The 16,932-nt window shown below is 61.6% G+C and overlaps 1 protein-coding gene across 5 annotated transcripts in view; it reads right to left on the bottom strand.

Annotated features, from left to right (window-relative positions):
* Positions 1-2,224: 2,224 nt before the first annotated feature.
* RARA (retinoic acid receptor alpha) overlaps positions 2,225-16,932 on the bottom strand; it is a 44,298-nt gene continuing 29,590 nt past the window's right edge. For 3 of the 5 annotated variants that reach the window (XM_061143963.1, XM_061143962.1, XM_061143964.1), the window contains exons 3-9: positions 9,873-10,021; positions 8,415-8,556; positions 6,368-6,528; positions 5,900-6,076; positions 4,493-4,697; positions 3,571-3,729; positions 2,225-2,995 (exon numbers count right to left, since the gene is read on the bottom strand). In XM_061143963.1, coding sequence (XP_060999946.1) covers positions 2,778-2,995; positions 3,571-3,729; positions 4,493-4,697; positions 5,900-6,076; positions 6,368-6,528; positions 8,415-8,556; positions 9,873-10,021 — 1,211 coding nt within the window. In that variant the 3' untranslated portion in view covers positions 2,225-2,777. Of the gene's footprint in view, positions 2,996-3,570; positions 3,730-4,492; positions 4,698-5,899; positions 6,077-6,367; positions 6,529-8,414; positions 8,557-9,872; positions 10,022-15,219; positions 15,919-16,932 lie in introns of those variants that run through there. The other 2 variants (XM_061143965.1, XM_061143966.1) reach the window with 2 other exon arrangements.

The raw sequence follows: 16,932 nt of genomic DNA, 5'->3' as shown, positions 1-16,932 counted from the left end.
GCTTGGCACTTCTCCAAGGGCTTCAGAGGGCCAGGGAAGAGCTCTGGCTGAGGTGGGAGCCCATACTGTTGTTCACTTGTTAAGTCCTGTCCGACTCTGTGACCCCATGAGCTGCAGCATGCCAGGCTTCCCTGTCCTTCACTATCTCCGAGTTTGCTCAAATTCATGTCCATTGAGTCAGCAGTGCCATCCAACCATCTCATCCTCTGTTGCCTCTTTCTCCTCCTATCTTCAATCCTTCCCAGCATCAGAGTTTTTTCCACCAAGTTGGCTCTTTGCATCAGGTGGCCAAAGTAGTGGAGCTTCCACTTCAGCATCAGTCCTTCCAATGAATATTCAAGATTGATTTCCTTTAGGATTGGTTGGTTTGATCTCCCAGTCCAAAGGACTCTCAAGAATCTTCTCCAGCACCACAGTTTGAAAGCATCAGTTCTTCAGTGTTCAGCCTTCTTTACGGCCCAAGTCTCACGTCTGTGCGTGACTCCTGGAAAAATCAAAGCTTTGACTACACAGACCTTTGTCCACGAAATGATGTCTCTGCTTTTCAATACAGTCTAGGTTTGTCATACTTTTCTTCCAAGGAGCAAGTGTCTTTTAATTTCATGGCTGCAGTCACTGTCCGGAGTGATTTTGGAGCCCAATAAAATCAAATCTCAGTTTCCATTTTTTTCCCCATCTATTTGCCATGAAGTGATAGGAGCTCTTACTACTGTTCCCTGATCTGCCGCTTACTTGTTGGGTGACCCTGGGCAAGGGCACTGCCCACTCTGAACCTTGATGTGCAGGGTGGGGGGGTTAAAACTGGCTTCTACGGGCCCTCAAGGCCTGTCACACTCCATTCTCTCAATCAGGAGCATCCAAGCGCCCGTCACCTGCCTGTCCCCTGTGCCTCCTGCCCACAGAGGTGACGCTAGGGGTGGGACAGAGACAGTTCTTCCTGGAGGTGGAAGAACAGGTGGGCCAGCCTCCCAGGTTCCATCCCAATCCTGAGTTCTTAGATTGCAGTGAGCGAGCCCCTGACCCAAGTACCCCGGGCCAACTGCCACTCTTGCTGTGAAGGTCATCAGTGGTCACTAAAGATAGAATTCTGCCACTAAATGACTGTGACTCAAGCTCTAGCTTTCCCAGGGCTAGGGACTCTCAAGAGAGCTGAAGTGTCTTTCTCTCTTGGGCTGGGGACTCCCTGAAGGCTGAGACGGTCTCTCCCTCTCCCTCGCCCCTCTCCACATGGGCCCCTGACAGGCTGTAAGGCCCCTAGACCAAGGGCTTGCTAAGGGCAGGCCTGTCTCCTTCCAGTGCCTCCAAAACTCTGAGCACAGCAAGGCAGGCCCCAAAGGCAGTTCGGGCCCCAGTCCCTGCCCGGACACCCAGAGAAGGCGGCGAGGCAGCGAGGCTCTGAGGCACGTGTAGAATAAATATAACTTTATTCTTTATCCAGTAGATCTCAGTGGCAAGTCCAACAGTAACAGGTGCACCAGCGGGCTCTGGGGGGGATGAGACCCCCAACCCCGGGGCAAGGAGGGCAGGGCAGAGCCAGCTCCCCCGGCCCGGGGGAGCAGGGGTGACGTGAGGGGACCCCCTGTAGGCCCGTCCTGCGGGGCAAGGAGGGGGCAAGGGTGTGGGGTGGGGGGCAGGCCAGGGAAATGGAGGAACTCAGGCCATGTGTGTCGGCCTGTCTGTCCACTGTGTGTTTGTGTGTGTGTGTGTGTGTGTGTGTGTCTGTGTGTGTGTGTGTCTGGGGGCCCTGTGGGCGGTGCTGGTGGCCGTGAGGCTGGAGGGCAGGGGAGCTCGGACCCCCCCGGGCAGCCCCTTCACGGGGAGGGGCGCGCTGGAGGGCTTCGATGACGTGGGCTCTGATGGGGAAGCGGCTACGCCGAGGACGCAGGGCGGAGAGATGCACGCCTGGATGTCCCGAGGCCCCGGCGCTCTGCCCCCAGCCCCATCTCGGGGGTGAGCCGCTCCTACCAGGGGCTGCCGGGAAACGGTCCTTGCCCAGTGGTTAGGCAGAGAGGGAGGAGACGGCAGGCCTTGGAAAGTTACTACTTCACAGTTTTAAAGAGAAAACTGAGGAGGAAATGGCTGGAGAGGGGGCCTTGGGGGGCACAGGGACTTGGAGAGAGAGAGGGGAAGCCCCTTTCGAGCCGCTCCCCTCCCCCAGGGCCCACCCCCTCCCCTCCAGCTCTGAATCCAGCTCCCCCCGATACACAGCACACTTCAGTATAAATGTGCTTAAAATGAAAATTCTTATTTAAAAAAATCAAAACCAGAAAAAAAAATTAAAATAAAAACAAAACCAGCGAGAATTAATACCTGGGGGTTGGTATGGCAAAGTATGTACAGGGGATTCCCCCACCCCTGGCCCACCCCCTCTGTCACCAACCGAGGCAGGGGGGGTTCCCCAACCGGGGGGCAATGGCTTGTGAGTTCTGAGGATGGGGGAGCCAGGTCCTGGCATTTGCTGGTGATGAAGATGTGGCGAGGTGGGCAGAAGGGTGTCTTGATGAACACGAAGCCCCCAGGCCCCATCCCGAGGCCCGGGGCCAGGGGTCCTCACTCAGTCCACGGCCACACCCCTGCCGTCAGCCCAGGCTCCAGGAGCGGGCAGTCCATCGCAGGCCCGGGCCTCTGTCCGAAGAGTCGCCGCCACCTCCTCCCTCCAGTCCCCCGGGGAAGGGAGGACAGGTGGGGCGCAGGGCTGGCGGGGGTCGCATGGTTGGTAGAAAGGCAGAGAAAAGCCAGGGCACGGGATGAGGGCTGTGTCCACGGGGCAAGGGCAGTCACGGGGAGTGGGTGGCCGGGCTGCTTCTGTTTGAGCTGGGGCTGAGGCTGGGGCTACAGCTGCCGGGCGGGGGAGCCAGGCCGCCCCCGTCGCGCCCCCCACCCCCCGCTTGTCCGCTCAGAGTGTCCAGGCCCTCTGAGTTCTCCAGCATTTCCTGGATGAGAGGTGGCATGGAGCCCGGGATCTCCATCTTCAGCGTGATCACCCGCTCAGCCCCTGCAGGAAAGGAGGGACAGACGTCAGTGTACCCACCCCGCTCCTCTGGCTCTGCACGCAAGGGTGGCCCCAGGAGGGGGCATGTCAGGGATAGGAGAATCCACACTACCAATATCAGCTCCCACCACACACCGGACCCAGTGTTGTTTTCTGACATAAGCCAGCTCTCCTAAGACCCCACAGCTGAAGGGCAGCAGGGAAAACTGGCTCCCAACTCAGCTCTGGGGTCACTGGACTTGATGCCAGGCCCTTCCTACGTGCTGCTGCCTCTCCTACTGACATCTCAAGACAACTCTGTAAATGTTATGCCTGCTCTGCAGTTGGGTAACTGAGGCTCTGAGCCGTTGTGTGACCGGCTCAAGGACACACAGCGGTCCGGTTCCAGAGCCATGCCCTGAACTAGCATGCCAAGGTGACACTGCCACCTGGGGGCTGACAGGCAGGGAGGTCACCTGGGCACGGTGGGGTCCAGGTGAGTGGGGCATCACATGGGCACAAAGATGCAGGGTACCGGCTCAGATGCGGGAGGCCTGACTCTGGACATGGATGGCAGACACACAGGGACAGAGCCTCACCCTTAGCGCTGATGCTTCGCAGGTCTGTGATCTTCATCAGCATCTTGGGGAACATGTGTGGGCGGCTGGGCCTCCGTTTCCGCACATAGACCTTCAGTGCCTCAAGCAGCGGCTCCTGCAGCATGTCCACCCTCTCTGGCTGCTCCAGGTCCTGCCGGTCTGAGGAAGCAGAGAAGCCGGCTCAGTCTGGGAGGAACACAGCTGCGGGCCCCACCGTGACCACCAGGGGGCGCACGTGTCCAGGCCATGGGCAGAGCATCTTTGCTCCCCAGGCCTCCCCACACAGAGAGGTCCTAAAAGGCTCTCAAATGCAAGCAAAGAGCGACTGGGGACAAATGTGTCCCAAAGCTCGCCCTGAGAGCCCCGTTCATGGAGGTCACACCCTGAACACAGGCAGTGCCATCTTAAGTAGAGGCAGGTCTCCCACTCCTGCCAGTTATTCTGGACACCAGCCCAATATGGCAGAACTCATAACAATAAAATAATAACAGCAGTCAACATTTACTGGGTCTTACTCTGGGCACACTGTGCCTTATTTATTACCTCCTAATCCTCCCATCAACTTTATGAGGTGGAGACCATTACTGCCCCCATTTTACAGAAATGGAGGCTCAGAGAAGTCCAGCAACCTGCTGAAGGTCACGTGTTGGCCAGGATTTGAACCTAGGTGGTCTGACCTCCAAGTCCTCTTTCTTAAGCCCCCTGGAAGGAGCGCTGCCTAGAAATAGAGAACCAGAGCTCAGGTCTCCATCACTGTTCCACTGCCCTGTGGCCACAAACCAGACACTGCTCTGCTGGGACTGCTTCCCGTCTGACAGGTGCCTTTCTGATCAAATGATTCCCTAGCTTCTCCCTGGGAGAGGCTCTGCGAGCCGCACCACCACCCCTGGGCCTGGCCCCCAGACCCAGGCCCCCTGCCCACCTCCACAGATGAGGCAGATGGCACTGAGCAGCCCAGTCTCAGCATCATCCATCTCCAGGGGCAGCAGCTGGTTGGCGAAGGCGAAGACCAGGTCCGTGAGCGGGCCAAAGCCGGCGTTGTGCATCTGGGTCCGGTTCAGGGTCAGCCCGTCCGAGAAGGTCATTGTATCCTGCTCGGGCGTGTACCGCGTGCAGATCCGCAGGATCTGGGTGCAGAGGGTTCTCGAGTTCAGGAACTCACATCCACCAGCACTTCTGGCACCAGCAACCCCCCAGGACCACCTGGCTGGCAGCCAGACCACTGCTGTCCTACAGAACCTTCTGTGCAACACAGTCGCCACCAGTCACACTGTGACCGCTGGGCACTTGAAACATGCCGAGTGCAACTGAGAAACTGAATTTAATTAATTTCAATTTAAAACAGCCATACATGGCCAGCGGCTACTGTATTAGACAGTGCAGATCTACAGCATCCTGCCTGCACACAGAGAATTAGAAGGGAAACAAAACATTTCCAGGAAGGCCAAGACCAAAGTGGATTTTGGTCTGTGGTTCCCAGGACTGGGTACAGAACAAGAGCTCAGTAAATGTACATCATCTTCAGCTCTCTCAAACCCTGACCCTGCCCTCTTGCATCTCCCCTCCACCAGGAAGAACAGCCTGGTCACAACCCAGGTTCCCGACCTTGGAGGTGGCCGAGAGGGAACAGGAGGGCTGAGGAAGACAGGGAGGACGATCCTCCCTCCAGCCATGGATTTGACAGTCTCATCCACCCCCATCCTGCCTCAAGTCCAGCCCACCCTCTGGCCCCACCAAATGCCCTGCAGGCCCCTGAATCCCACTGGTCCCAAACCAGCAGGCCTCTCACATACCGCACACACCTCTAGAGGCTACCTCCTCTGGGGTTCGTCCCTAGGGCCCAGCAGTGTGGCTCTCTGTCCTGCAAGGAGGGGACAGCCCTCCCCCATGTGCAGCCAGCACTTATCACAGTTTTGCAACCTCTGTTTACCTATCTGTTGCCTCCACCAATGGAAGATTCTCTAGAGGGGACAGCGGTGTGTTCACCTCTGTTCTGACACCAGTTCAAGGCCTGGTCACACAGGGTCCCAGGTGAACCTTTACTAGACTGAACAGATGGGAAGATGGGTGGTTGGACGGAAGCATCGAATGAAAGATGGGCTGAGGGTGGATGGACGTGACTAGAAGTGAATGGGTGCACACCCAGGTGCTGAGTGTGGCTAAGCAGACAGGCAGACACGCGGGGGAAGGAAGGGTGGCTGTTTGGGTGGGTGGGCCTTTGGACAGGTCGACTCCAGATGGATTTTTAGGAAGGTGGTTATTTCAGTGGCAGGACATCCTCCAAGAACACAGGGGGCAGTGCCCAGGTGGGCAAGGTGCAGACCCTCACCAGGATGTCCAGGCAGGCAGCCTTGAGGAGGGTGATCTGGTCCGCAATGGTGAGGGTGGTGAAGCCGGGCAGCTGCTTGGCGAACTCCACAGTCTTAATGATGCACTTGGTGGAGAGTTCACTGAACTTGTCCCAGAGGTCAATGTCCAGAGAGACACGCTGTTCTGAGCTGTTGTTCTGGGAGGATGGGGGGGGGGAGTGGGAGGAGAGTGAGGGCCTTCCCCAGGGGGCACCCTTCTGGGCCTGGCTCTACCTGCCCCCCCGCAGGCCTGCCCTCTACCAGCCTTCACTTCCTGAGAGGCGGCGAAGGGGAGGACAAGGCAGCCCAAGCAGGGGTACGGAGGGGCAGGCCTGGAAGAAGCAGGGGTGCCCCTGGGGGGCTGTACCCAAGTGTATTAGCCCAGCTGGGGGGAGGGGCAGGCCTGCCAGCAGAAGGGGTATGAGGTTGGGGCGGGGAGCGGGCCATACCGTAGTGTATTTGCCCAGTTGGCAGAGGGCAGGGAAGGTCTCCTGATGCGCTTTGCGCACCTTCTCGATGAGCTCCCCCACCTCTGGCGTCAACGTGTAGCTCTCGGAGCACTCGGGCTTGGGCACCTCCTTCTTCTTCTTGTTCCGGTCATTTCTCACAGCTGTGGAGGGCCCAGGCCGCTCAGTGAGAGGGCAGGTGGGGTCAGCGGTCCATCCCCCCAGCCGTCCATCCCCAGCCCAAGCTCCTCCCACCAGCCTGAGAGATGTCCCCGCGGAGGCCACGGGGTGCAGTCAGGCACGCACACCAGAGTGCACACACACGTGAGTGCAGACAGGCGGGACATCCACACACAGTCGGTCCCTTGGCCCCCCCTGCAGTGCCCACCAGGCCCACACGCCGAGGCCTGCCCCAGGGCCTGTGACCACAGCATGCATGCCCCAGACCAGCTCGCTCTCCCGACGTCTACTCCAGCTCACTCTCCAGGGTGAAAGCCACCTGGCAGTGGTCGGGATGGGCTCAGAGCAGCTCCCTGGGCGAGCAGACACGGAGTAGGGCTCCCCAGCCTGAGAGTGGGGGGCCGGGTGGGAGAATCTCTCGGCCCATTAGCCGGGGGAGCTGACAAATCACCAGGGGCGCTGAGCCGCACACACCACTCGGCTTTAAAGAAGCGATGGGGTCGTTACCAGCCGATTATCCCAGACACACAATCACTCACAGGGCCAGTGGTGGCGGCTGCTGACGCTGAAGGAAGAGAGGGTGGGGGGGTGTAGGGGACCCAGGGAGGGGGTAGCAGGGTTGGGGGGAGCTGGCATAATTTGGAGATCACTCATGTCGATTCTGCAAATTCAATAAAGTGCAAGGGAGAGAAGGGAGAGGGAGAGGGAGAGAGGGGGGATAATTTGGGAAGAGAAAATTGCAGCTGTGACAAGACGTTTATCATTCGGAAGCTTTAATTCTATTGAAATGGCAGCTGCTCAGCTCCGGGGCACGGAGCAGCCAGAGAGGAGAAGGAGGGAGGGGAAGGGGGAGTTGGCGGTGGGAGGCAGAGGGGGCCCCACCCTGGTCCCCCTGCCATGAAAAGCTCTGGGATCAGAAGGTGGCAGAAGCAAAGGAGGAGGAGGTGCTGGGCCCTGCAGGGAAGGGTCCCAGGCCTGTAGGTCCCAAGTTGTCACCCGCTCTGCAGCGTGGAGCCGCCACTTCCTACGCTACAGAACAACACAGCCCTTTCCTCCTGAGGCAGGAGGTGGCCGGGTACTTCAGGGTCCCTCCACTCCTGTTCCCCCACCATGTCCCCTCCCCACTTCCTTCTTCCACTGCCCTGCCCACAAAGGGCTAGAGGGTCCTGCAGCCCCCTCCCCCACCCCAGCCCCCAAGGCTCAGGCTCCATGGCAACGGCCACGCAGACAAGGAGGCGTCTGTCAGCGTCATTTATCTCTGACATCATCAATCACCGGTCACCACGGCAACACCCATGATTCAACACAAGAGGGTCTCCCTGTCCAGCCCTCCTTCTCTCCCTCCATCGGGCCTCAGCTGAGCCCAAACTGGAAACCCCCATTCCTCTGGGACTGGAGAAGTCCCAATTCGCTCTTCCAACTCCAGGTCCCAGGCTCCACCAGACAAAGGCTCTTAGATCCCTGTGCCTGCAGCAACCCCCAACACACGCACACAAACACCCAGCAGCACCCGTCCTCAGACGCACGATCGGCGGGGGGACTCAGGGATGCTTCTGAGCCCCACCCCAAAGCCAGTCAGAGCCTGGAAGCAAGCTGGCAGGAGCAGACACGTGCATCCACGTGAGCGAGCACACGCAGCCCGCCTCACACGAACAGGAAGGGCTGTCCGCACACGGACACACAGATGGTGAGACAGACAGGTCCGTGCAGCTATACAGGAACTGTCCTCAGCCACGAGCCAGGGCACCGCATCATGGCAAGGCCCGTTCACATCCACACATTCACCCACATGCCCCTGCTCCTCTGGCTTTAGGGGCCAGGAGCTCAGGCCCTGCCCGGTGCACGGCGCGGCCCCGTCGGTGGCACTCACACTCCTTGGACATGCCCACTTCGAAGCACTTCTGCAGCCGGCAGTACTGGCAACGGTTCCGGGTCACCTTGTTGATGATGCAGTTCTTGTCCCGGTGACACGTGTACACCATGTTCTTCTGGATGCTGCGGCGGAAGAAGCCCTGGGTACAGAGAGCAGGGAGGCAGGTCAGCCACACCCACAGTCGAGCAGTGCTGGCCCAGAGCCTCAGTCTGAGGGCCGAGGGTCAGGCGACTGCTGCCCCCAAGCCTTTGGCCATCCGCTACCTGAGAAGGCCGGATAAGACGGAGAGAAGGGTCCGCCTACAAGGACGCTCCAAGAAGAATCTGAGTATGTGCTGCCTCCACACTGGGGTGGGGAGGGGCTTCCCCCACCCTACACACATAGACCTGGCTTCCCCGCTCCAGGGGAAGGGGACCTCAGGCTGCTCGTGGGTCAAGAAAAGGGGCAGATGGGGCTATATGGGAGAGAGACAGAGCTCTAGAACCCACATCACTGGGCTGGGAGTGCAAGAAAAGAAGACAAGCAGGAGGGGCCAGAGATACACACAGGCTGGCCTGGCCTGACAGGTGGAGACATGAGTGCTTAAGGGCAAGGCAGCAAGACACACATCCACCAACCAGGCAGATGAGCACAGATCACCGGGCGACGAGGCTGGTCAGAGGCTGCCCACGTGGGCTAACAGAGACAGGCAGACGACTGACCGGGGCAGACCACGGACTGGTCTGGACAGGACAGGCAGACACAGAGAGTCCAAGGCCTTGGGCTTTTTGCCCTTGACATCTGCCCCACACCTGGTGGCCACCCCACACTGAGGGGAGCCCAGGGCCCAAACCCCGAAGCTGTGCAGCTTCTGATCCCCAATCCTGGGGAAGAAACAGGTATACTCAAGCCCTGGGGAGAGGAAGCGGGAAGGCCAGGCCCACAGCTTCCGGAAAGGTGGCAGTCCCTTCTGCACCCTGGAGCCTAACGTGGGCACTTGGAAATCCGGCCAGACGCTGGGGAGTCCTAGCCCGGGCACCTGAAGGAGAGGCCAAGGCAAGGCGCCTGCTCCCGACGGCCGCCTGCCAGGCTGCCATGGCAAGGTGCGGGCAGGCCACCGGGGGCAGGCCTCCTGGGTCCCCAGCCAAGAGCCAGTCGGCAGCCAGTTCACCATGGCAACGCAGGCAGCAGGAGCAGAGCGCGTGTGAGCACTGCCAGCTGGAGGATGGAGATGCTGGGGGAGAGTCAGGGCTGGAGGAAGACCTCCGGTTTGGGGGACCCCTGCTCATCTATGGTGAAGAGGTTCTGCTGAAGGCTTCCTCTCCTCCAAGGCTGCTGCCACCTTCCGCACAGAAGTTAGAGCAGCAGCTTGAGGGACACCCCTACACCCCCACCGGTACAGTCCCCAGACCCAGTGGTGGGAACATCCCACTTATCTAATCAGGACTGTCCTTCCCCACAACCCCCTGAACTCACCTTGCAGCCCTCACAGGCGCTGACCCCATAGTGGTAGCCTGAGGATTTGTCTTGACAGACAAAGCAAGGCTTGTAGATGCGGGGGAGGGGAGGCGGCGAGGGGGGGCTGGGCACGATCTCTTCGGAACTGCTGCTCTGGGTCTCGATGGCTACAGAGAGGAGAAGGGCGGTTAGAGACCCAGGCCACCACCCTCAGCACAGCACAGCGCCCACCTGGCCTCCAGGTCTCGCCCAGGAGCCTCTCCCAGCTGCCCCAGGGCTGCCAGATGTCAAACCCTGGGGCAGGGGAAGTCTTGGGAGAGCTGGCACTCCCCAGCCAGACTGCCAGTGACGCCTCCAGCACCCCATCAGTCCTGCCTCCTTCCCCAGGACCCCACCTTCAAAACCAGAAACATCACATAATAAACCAGATTCGTATGTGGATGTGCCTATACTGGGTGGGTGCCAGGTGTTAGGTGTCAGCCTGGGTCCACAGCCCTGGACCCCAGGCGCCTGGTCCCACCTCCCCCAAGTGAGGAAGGGGTTAAGGCCTGAAGGAGGGAGGGACAAGGACACAAGCTGGGGGCAGAGGAAACTGGGGTCAACAGGATATTCAAAGTTGGCCACTCCCCCACCCCCCCTCTGCTTCCTCTCCCCCCCCCCCACCACCCCCACTACCAGCAGTGACAGCCCCTCCTCCGCCCAAGCAATCCCCTGGCCAGGGATCCAAGGCAGGGTGCAGAGTCACCAATGCTGGGGCGCAACAGGCAGGGACTCCCTCAGAGAAGCAGGGGGACCCCGTGGAGACAGGGGGAAGAGTCCCTGTGGGCCCCGGAAGCCCATGGCTCTCAGCGCACCCTGGCTGGGGGGAAAAGCATGACAAAGGGGGTCTGTTCCCATCAATGCTCTGTCTGTCTGGCCATAGAGTCCATAGTATGTCCGGGTTACTGCCCCCCTCCCCTCCTGTTATTCAGCTCCAAGAGGGCAGCCAGGAGGATGACCCCGCCAGCAGGGGCAGCCCCCACTAGCGAAATCCTCCCCAGTGCCTGGCCCCATGCCCATCACCCCAGGCAGAACAGGACCGGGCTAGGTGGGGGCTGTCTGTGCCCAAAGCAAGGGCAGCTGCTGGGTGCACTGAACTGCATAAGAACTGTGACCTGGTCACCCCCAGATTCCCAAGGGGCCACCCGGCAGCCTCCTGAGGCCTTCGCCAAGTCCACTGCTCCAGGGCCAAGGATGCCTCCCTGAGTAGATAGATCCCTGCTTCCTCCCACACCCCAGACTCCTATCTAGCCTCACCCCAAGACCCAGCACACGAGGTTCTGGAATTCAGAGGGGCCCAGAGTTCCTGCCCAAGCACCTCACAGCATCTCACAGCAGCTCATGTGGCCCCAAAACCCAAGCACAGAGAAAAGCAGCACTCAGATGGGGGGCTGGCTAGCTGCAGGCTACCACCCTCCCCACTTACCTGCAGACACAACTAGAGACTGCCAAGCGGTTGATGACAGGGAACCAGGCCAACAACCTTGGCAAGGCTTTCCTGGCTCTTAGCTGGGCCCGGGCACCACCTCCCTGGTCAGCCCGGCTGACCAGCACTGCTGTGGCCCCGCGTCCCTGTCCCTGCCCAGAGAACAGCCTGCAGCAAAAGATCAGGGGATGCTCACACCACACCCCCAGAGATCCAGACTCTGCTGCCCCTCCCCCCCTACTCTGCTCCTCACCCCAAATCGAACTGTCCTGGCCTGGTTTTCCCCCACCTCACTCTCCCGGAGGCCAGACAAGCAAATCAGACAGGCGAGAGGCCTGAGAACAGCTGCTGTGGGGGGAGCGGGGTTGGGGGGCCTGGGTGAGGCCAGGAGGCAGAGGGGTGAGCCACAAAGGAGCCCTTTGTTGTGCTAACTTTTTCCAAGACGTAAAAGGAGTAACAATAGACAATCCAGACTAGTGGGGGGGTGTCAAGGACAAGGGGATGTGGGGGGGACCATGGCCTAGAATCCCAGTCAGCGTTCCAACAAGCAGGGGACCCAATAAGCAGGGGCCGGAGGCACTGACCTACCTACCCCCACTCTGGTCCGCTCCTATCCAGTCTTTGCCCTGGGCCCACCTCCCCCAAGTCTCAAACCTCTCCAATGGACCAGAAGGCAGGGGGAGAAAGGGAGCTCTGGGTTCAGAGTGGGCTCGAGAGAGGGGAGGGGCACGGGGAGGCGCAGGGGGTGCCTGGGTGAAGGACAGACAGCTCTGAGGCCAGGGACTGACCGGAGGGCCAAAGGCTTGTAGAAATTTGGAGCTATGGCAAAGTCCAGAGGCTGTTTATGAAACTGGAAGAATGTGCTTTTTTAAACTCTGCTTTTTGGCAGGATGGGAGGTGGGGGCAAGATGACCCAAGCTGAGTGTACAGTTCGGTTTCAGTGAGGCCTCCTTTAGGCCCACCCCACAGCAGCAGGCTGCCTCTGGGGCCGGAACTCTGCTCTGCACCCCCCACCCCCAGCCCATCCCCACCTGTCACCCAGGTAACAGCTCTGAGGTTTCCCATTGTGCCCTTTGAACCCAGAGCTCCAACCCAGTCCCCACCTCCCGGGAGTGCAGCCAGCAGCCTCAGAGGAGCAGGGTGCACTGGGACCCTCCCAGCCTCTGCAAGAATTAGCCTTAACTCTGCACACCTCGGGGAGTGAGGACTGCCGCGACCTGGCCCCTCCCCAGAGGCCCCAGTCCACAAATCTCTCCTCTTCCCGCAGAAGGACTGGACGGGAGAAGCACCACACCTTCTCGGGCTCAAAGTTCCAGCGCCTGGCGGAGGGCTGGCACCGGCCCAGGAAGCCAGGCGTCCCCTCCCGCCCGCGCTACCGGGCTGCCGGCGGGCAGGAGGCACAGAGCGCTCCGGAGTCCCCCGCGCCCCAGAGCCGCTCGCAGGCGCACAAGGGGCCGGTTTCCTGGAGGAGATCAGCAGGAAATCAGCCGGGCCCCTGGCCAGCGGCCCCCTCCCAATCCAGCTGGCGCCCGGTCCTCTGCAGCTCCCCTCGCAGCCCCCGGGGAGGGCCAAGGAGGGGGCGCCGGGCGCTGGGTCCCGCCCTGCCTCCACCCCGGAGGAGGGTGGGGGTGGCTCTGGGTGCAGCGCCGCGGCCGGGGCGGAAGAAGGCCCCTACCCAGCGGCCGCCGATAACCATCTCTCCCCCTCCCCCCACTAGGGGCATCCACGTGCTTCACATTCTTGGACGTCTGGGAGCGGGCGGAGGCATGAGCGGAGAGATTGGTAGGGGACAGATGGAAAGCCACTTCCTGTGTACCCCTTATCCTCTGGCGCCCCAAATCGGGGGCTCTAGCGAGGGAGGCAAGGTCCCCAGGGTCCCGAAGGGTCGGGAAGGTCTCCTCCCACCTTTGGTGGAGGTGGCAGGAGGGAATGGAGAACTTGGTGGAGGGGACCTCCGAGGGTTCCTTTCATCCAAGGACACACTGGAGGGTTGGGTAATGACCCCATGTGCTCTACTCGCTCAGGTCACCACCCCCAGTCTCCAGGTCCTTCCTGTGCCCCACGACCACCCCCAGAGCCCCTCTACCAGCCTACACCGCCTTGGGGGAAAAGCCCACTGCCACACACCCACACTCCCACCACCCGGACAGGGCAGCCCAGGCCTCTGGCTCCACACCGCCCCGTGTCCTGCACTTCCCCATCGCCCACTGGACTCCAGGCTCCCCCGGACCTCGTCTGGCCAGTTTGGGGCCAGGAAGAGCTGAGCTGCCCCCAAGGGCTGGAGCCCAAGGTCTCAGATCCGCGCTCCTCCCCAGACCTCTGGCAAAGGCGGCCGAGACTGCGGAGGGAGCAACTGTGGCAGCTATACCCCCAGGGACCCCACTCTGGAGGGGGGACACCTTCCTCCAGTTCTGGGAGGTCTGGGAAGAAGGGTCCTGGTGTATGTCACACTTCTCGCCGGTCCCCTTCTCCCTAAAGTCCACCCATGAGCACCCCTCCCTCCCTCCCACCCTCTGCAGCCAACCAGGCAATCTGCCCCAGAGGCAAAGGTCAGGGGGCAGGACGGTAGAGGCTGGGGGTGAGGTGGCTCTGAGATGGGCGGCGCCCTACCTCAGGTCTCTCTTTTCTCTCTCTTCTCTCAGGTCTCAGGCGTTGGGGGCTGCCCTTCAACCTCCGGCAGCCCGCCAGGCCCCCAGAGACCCACTCCACCCGTCCTCCCTGGCAGGCAGGAGGGAGGCAGCCAGCCCGGGAGTGGGGGAGAAGCCCCAGGGAAGAGCTGAGCCCAGAGCAGCCGGAGAGGACGAAACCGGAGCCAAGTAACAATAACCCCCTGAGCGCCGCTCTCCCCCTCAGGTACACTGCCTCACAGCTGGGTATAAACACGCCCAGGTGTGCACCCCGGGCACTCAAGGCTCCCGCCAAAGCACAGAGCCCCTCCCTTCCAGAGAAGCCTGAACCCAGACAGGGGACAGCCAGCAGAGGTGGTGCCAGGACTCCAGGGTTCTCATGGGCGGCCCTTGCAGGGACAGCGCAGCGCCTGCCCCCGTCCCCAGGTGAAAACAGGGAAACAAAAGGACACGCTGGGTTGGGAGGGGATACATTCCTCACTTCCAGAGCAGCTCCAGACCCACAAAAAAATCAAGCTCAGCCTCCAGAGGACAAACCCTTTTAGGATTATAGGGAGGGGGAACCCTTCCCACCAGATTAACTTCCCCTCTCCATTCCTGGCACAGCCAAGTATCCAGGACCACGGCTACCCTCAGATGGACAAGGTGTAAGGTGTAAGGGTCGGGCACAGTGGCCAACGGGCATCTGATGGAGTTGCCCCTTCTTGCAGCACCCCACTGCCAACACCAAAGACCTGGAGTGCTCCCCTGACACCCACCCAGACGGCACAAGGGCAAGAGCTGGGGGCAACAGCCGCTGCCCAGGAGGGGCTGTCCCCCAGGCTTTGGCAGGGGTGGGATCAGAGACGGAGGCCCCTCCTCCGAGAAGCAGACAAGCCCCCTCTACCACCTTCACCCCACCCTCCTGGGTGGCAGAAAAGACCACTTAGCTGCAAAGCTATTGGGAGTCCAAGCAAGGAGATAGAAACTGGGGACAAGGGACTTCACTTCCCCTGCAAGAAGTGGAACGAGAGATGAACAAACGTTTCCTGAAAGGAGGAGCCCCCAAAGTTCCTCTGTTGGAACACAACAGAAATAAGTGCCCAGGGTTACGCGCGGGGAGTCCAATTGTCCAACAAGGGCACCCGACTTCGAGCAAGAGAGTCAAGGGAAAGTGAAGGGTCAGAGACAAGACCACCTCACCACGTCCCCAGTCTGCACCCCCTATTAGCAGCGGAAGCCCCACAGTCCGCCCCCACCCCCAGCTCCCACAATAGGAGAGGGAGGCCGATACCTACAGTGGTTTGAGCCATTCCAAAGCGGAGTCCGGAGCGGAGTGGAGTAGGGGCCGGGAGCAGGGAGCCCCTTCTCCGGAAGCAAACAGGCCCGGTTCTGGTTATAAAAATCCACCACCAGGAAGGGATTGGGGGTGGGGGTGAGCCCCCCCACGTCCACACTCTCGTACATCTTCCCCGCGAATACAAGAGGTCCGGGCGGGGAAGTCCTGCGCGCCGCCTCCCTCACTCAGTCGGCGGCGCCATCCAAGAGCTGCTGGGGGCGAGGGGCACGTCCCCCTCGCCCCGACTGGTGACCCGGGCCGGGGGCCACCTTGTGCCCGAAGTCCCGCGTCCAAATCGGCCGGCCGCCCTTCGAGTCCCAGGTGAAAGCGGGCAAGTTGTGTGCACTGCGGGAGGGGGGAAGTCCGCCGACTGCCCTCGGGAACGCCCGGCCGAGGCCCGGGAACTCCGCAGCTTCACCTCGAGGGGGCTCCAGTCGCGAGACTCCTGGTGTCCGAGGCAGCGTCCCGCGGCTCCCCGGGTGCGCCGGCCGGGGGCGGGATCGGCGCGGGGAGGGGGGTGACCGAGCACTTCCTCCTACCCCCCGGGGCTCCCGAGCTTCTCCCGGGCGAGGATCGGGTGAGGTGGGGACCGCGCGGCTCCGCCTCCACCAGGCCCGGGGCGGGCGCCCGGCACTCGGTCTCCGGCGGTGCGCGCCGAGGTCCCCCCACCCCGGCCAGCGCGCCCCGTCCCCTGCGGTCCCACCCCCTTTCCTCCGCCCCGTCCCGTCCAGGCACCGCCCCTGCCTTAACCCTTTCCCGGCGGATCCGGCTGCAACGGACGCCAAGCCGGGAACTGAGAGGGAGAGGCGGGGTGTGGAAGGAGATTGCGGGGAGCCCGGGCAGGGGGAGGAGAGAAGAGAGGACGGAAGGGGGAAAAGGCTCAAGAGCCGGAGTGCGCGGAGTATGGACGGAGGCTGTGTACCGGGAGAGGAGGGGGCTCCAACAGGACGGAAGAGGGACGGGCGTCTCCCCCATCCCAGTTCCGGCTCCCAGCCTCCCCAGTGGTTGGGTCAGTCCCCGGCCCCGCGAAGCTACAGCGAAGAAGGAGGTGGTGGGCGGGAGGAGGGGGGTGGTCCCGGTGTCCACCCCCAACACACCCCCCACCCAGGCCGGGCCTCATTTGCCTAATGCAATGCGGCTGAACTCTCTCTGAACTCGCCTGGCGGCGCCTCACCTCCGGGTGACCCACCCACCGCTGCCCGTGACATCACCCGCTCGCCAGCCTGCCCGCGGGGCTCGCCCGCCAGCCCCCTGCCCAACCGGGAGACGCCGGGAGTGGCGGCCGGAGACGAAGGGCCAGGGTGCTTGTGGCCAAGTGTGAGCGCCTTGCAGGGTGTCCCGGGTGTGACATTGTGCAGTTCGGGCAGTGTGAGAATGAGACACCCGGCTTGTGTCATTGTCTGTGACATCATGTGTGACTCCGGCCACCCGCCCGACCGAACCCGCAGCGGCAGCTCCGGCGCTTGGGCAGAAACGCTTGTGCCGAGGGGGGCTCTCCCTCCACGCTCTGCGTGCTTCCGTCGAGCAAAGCCCCGCCCAGGGTGTCTCCCAGAGGCGGAACCACCCTGGGCCCCCCACCGCACCGCCCAGCCCTGGAGTGAGAAAAGGAGGGGCTGAGGCCTTCCAGCTGACCACTTCCTCCCGGAAGCCCTCGGGAGGCCTGTTTCA

Source organism: Dama dama, chromosome 5 (genome assembly GCF_033118175.1).
Source record: "Dama dama isolate Ldn47 chromosome 5, ASM3311817v1, whole genome shotgun sequence".
Classification (NCBI taxonomy): Eukaryota; Metazoa; Chordata; class Mammalia; order Artiodactyla; family Cervidae; genus Dama; species Dama dama.
This window is presented reverse-complemented; position numbering and strand designations above follow the sequence as displayed.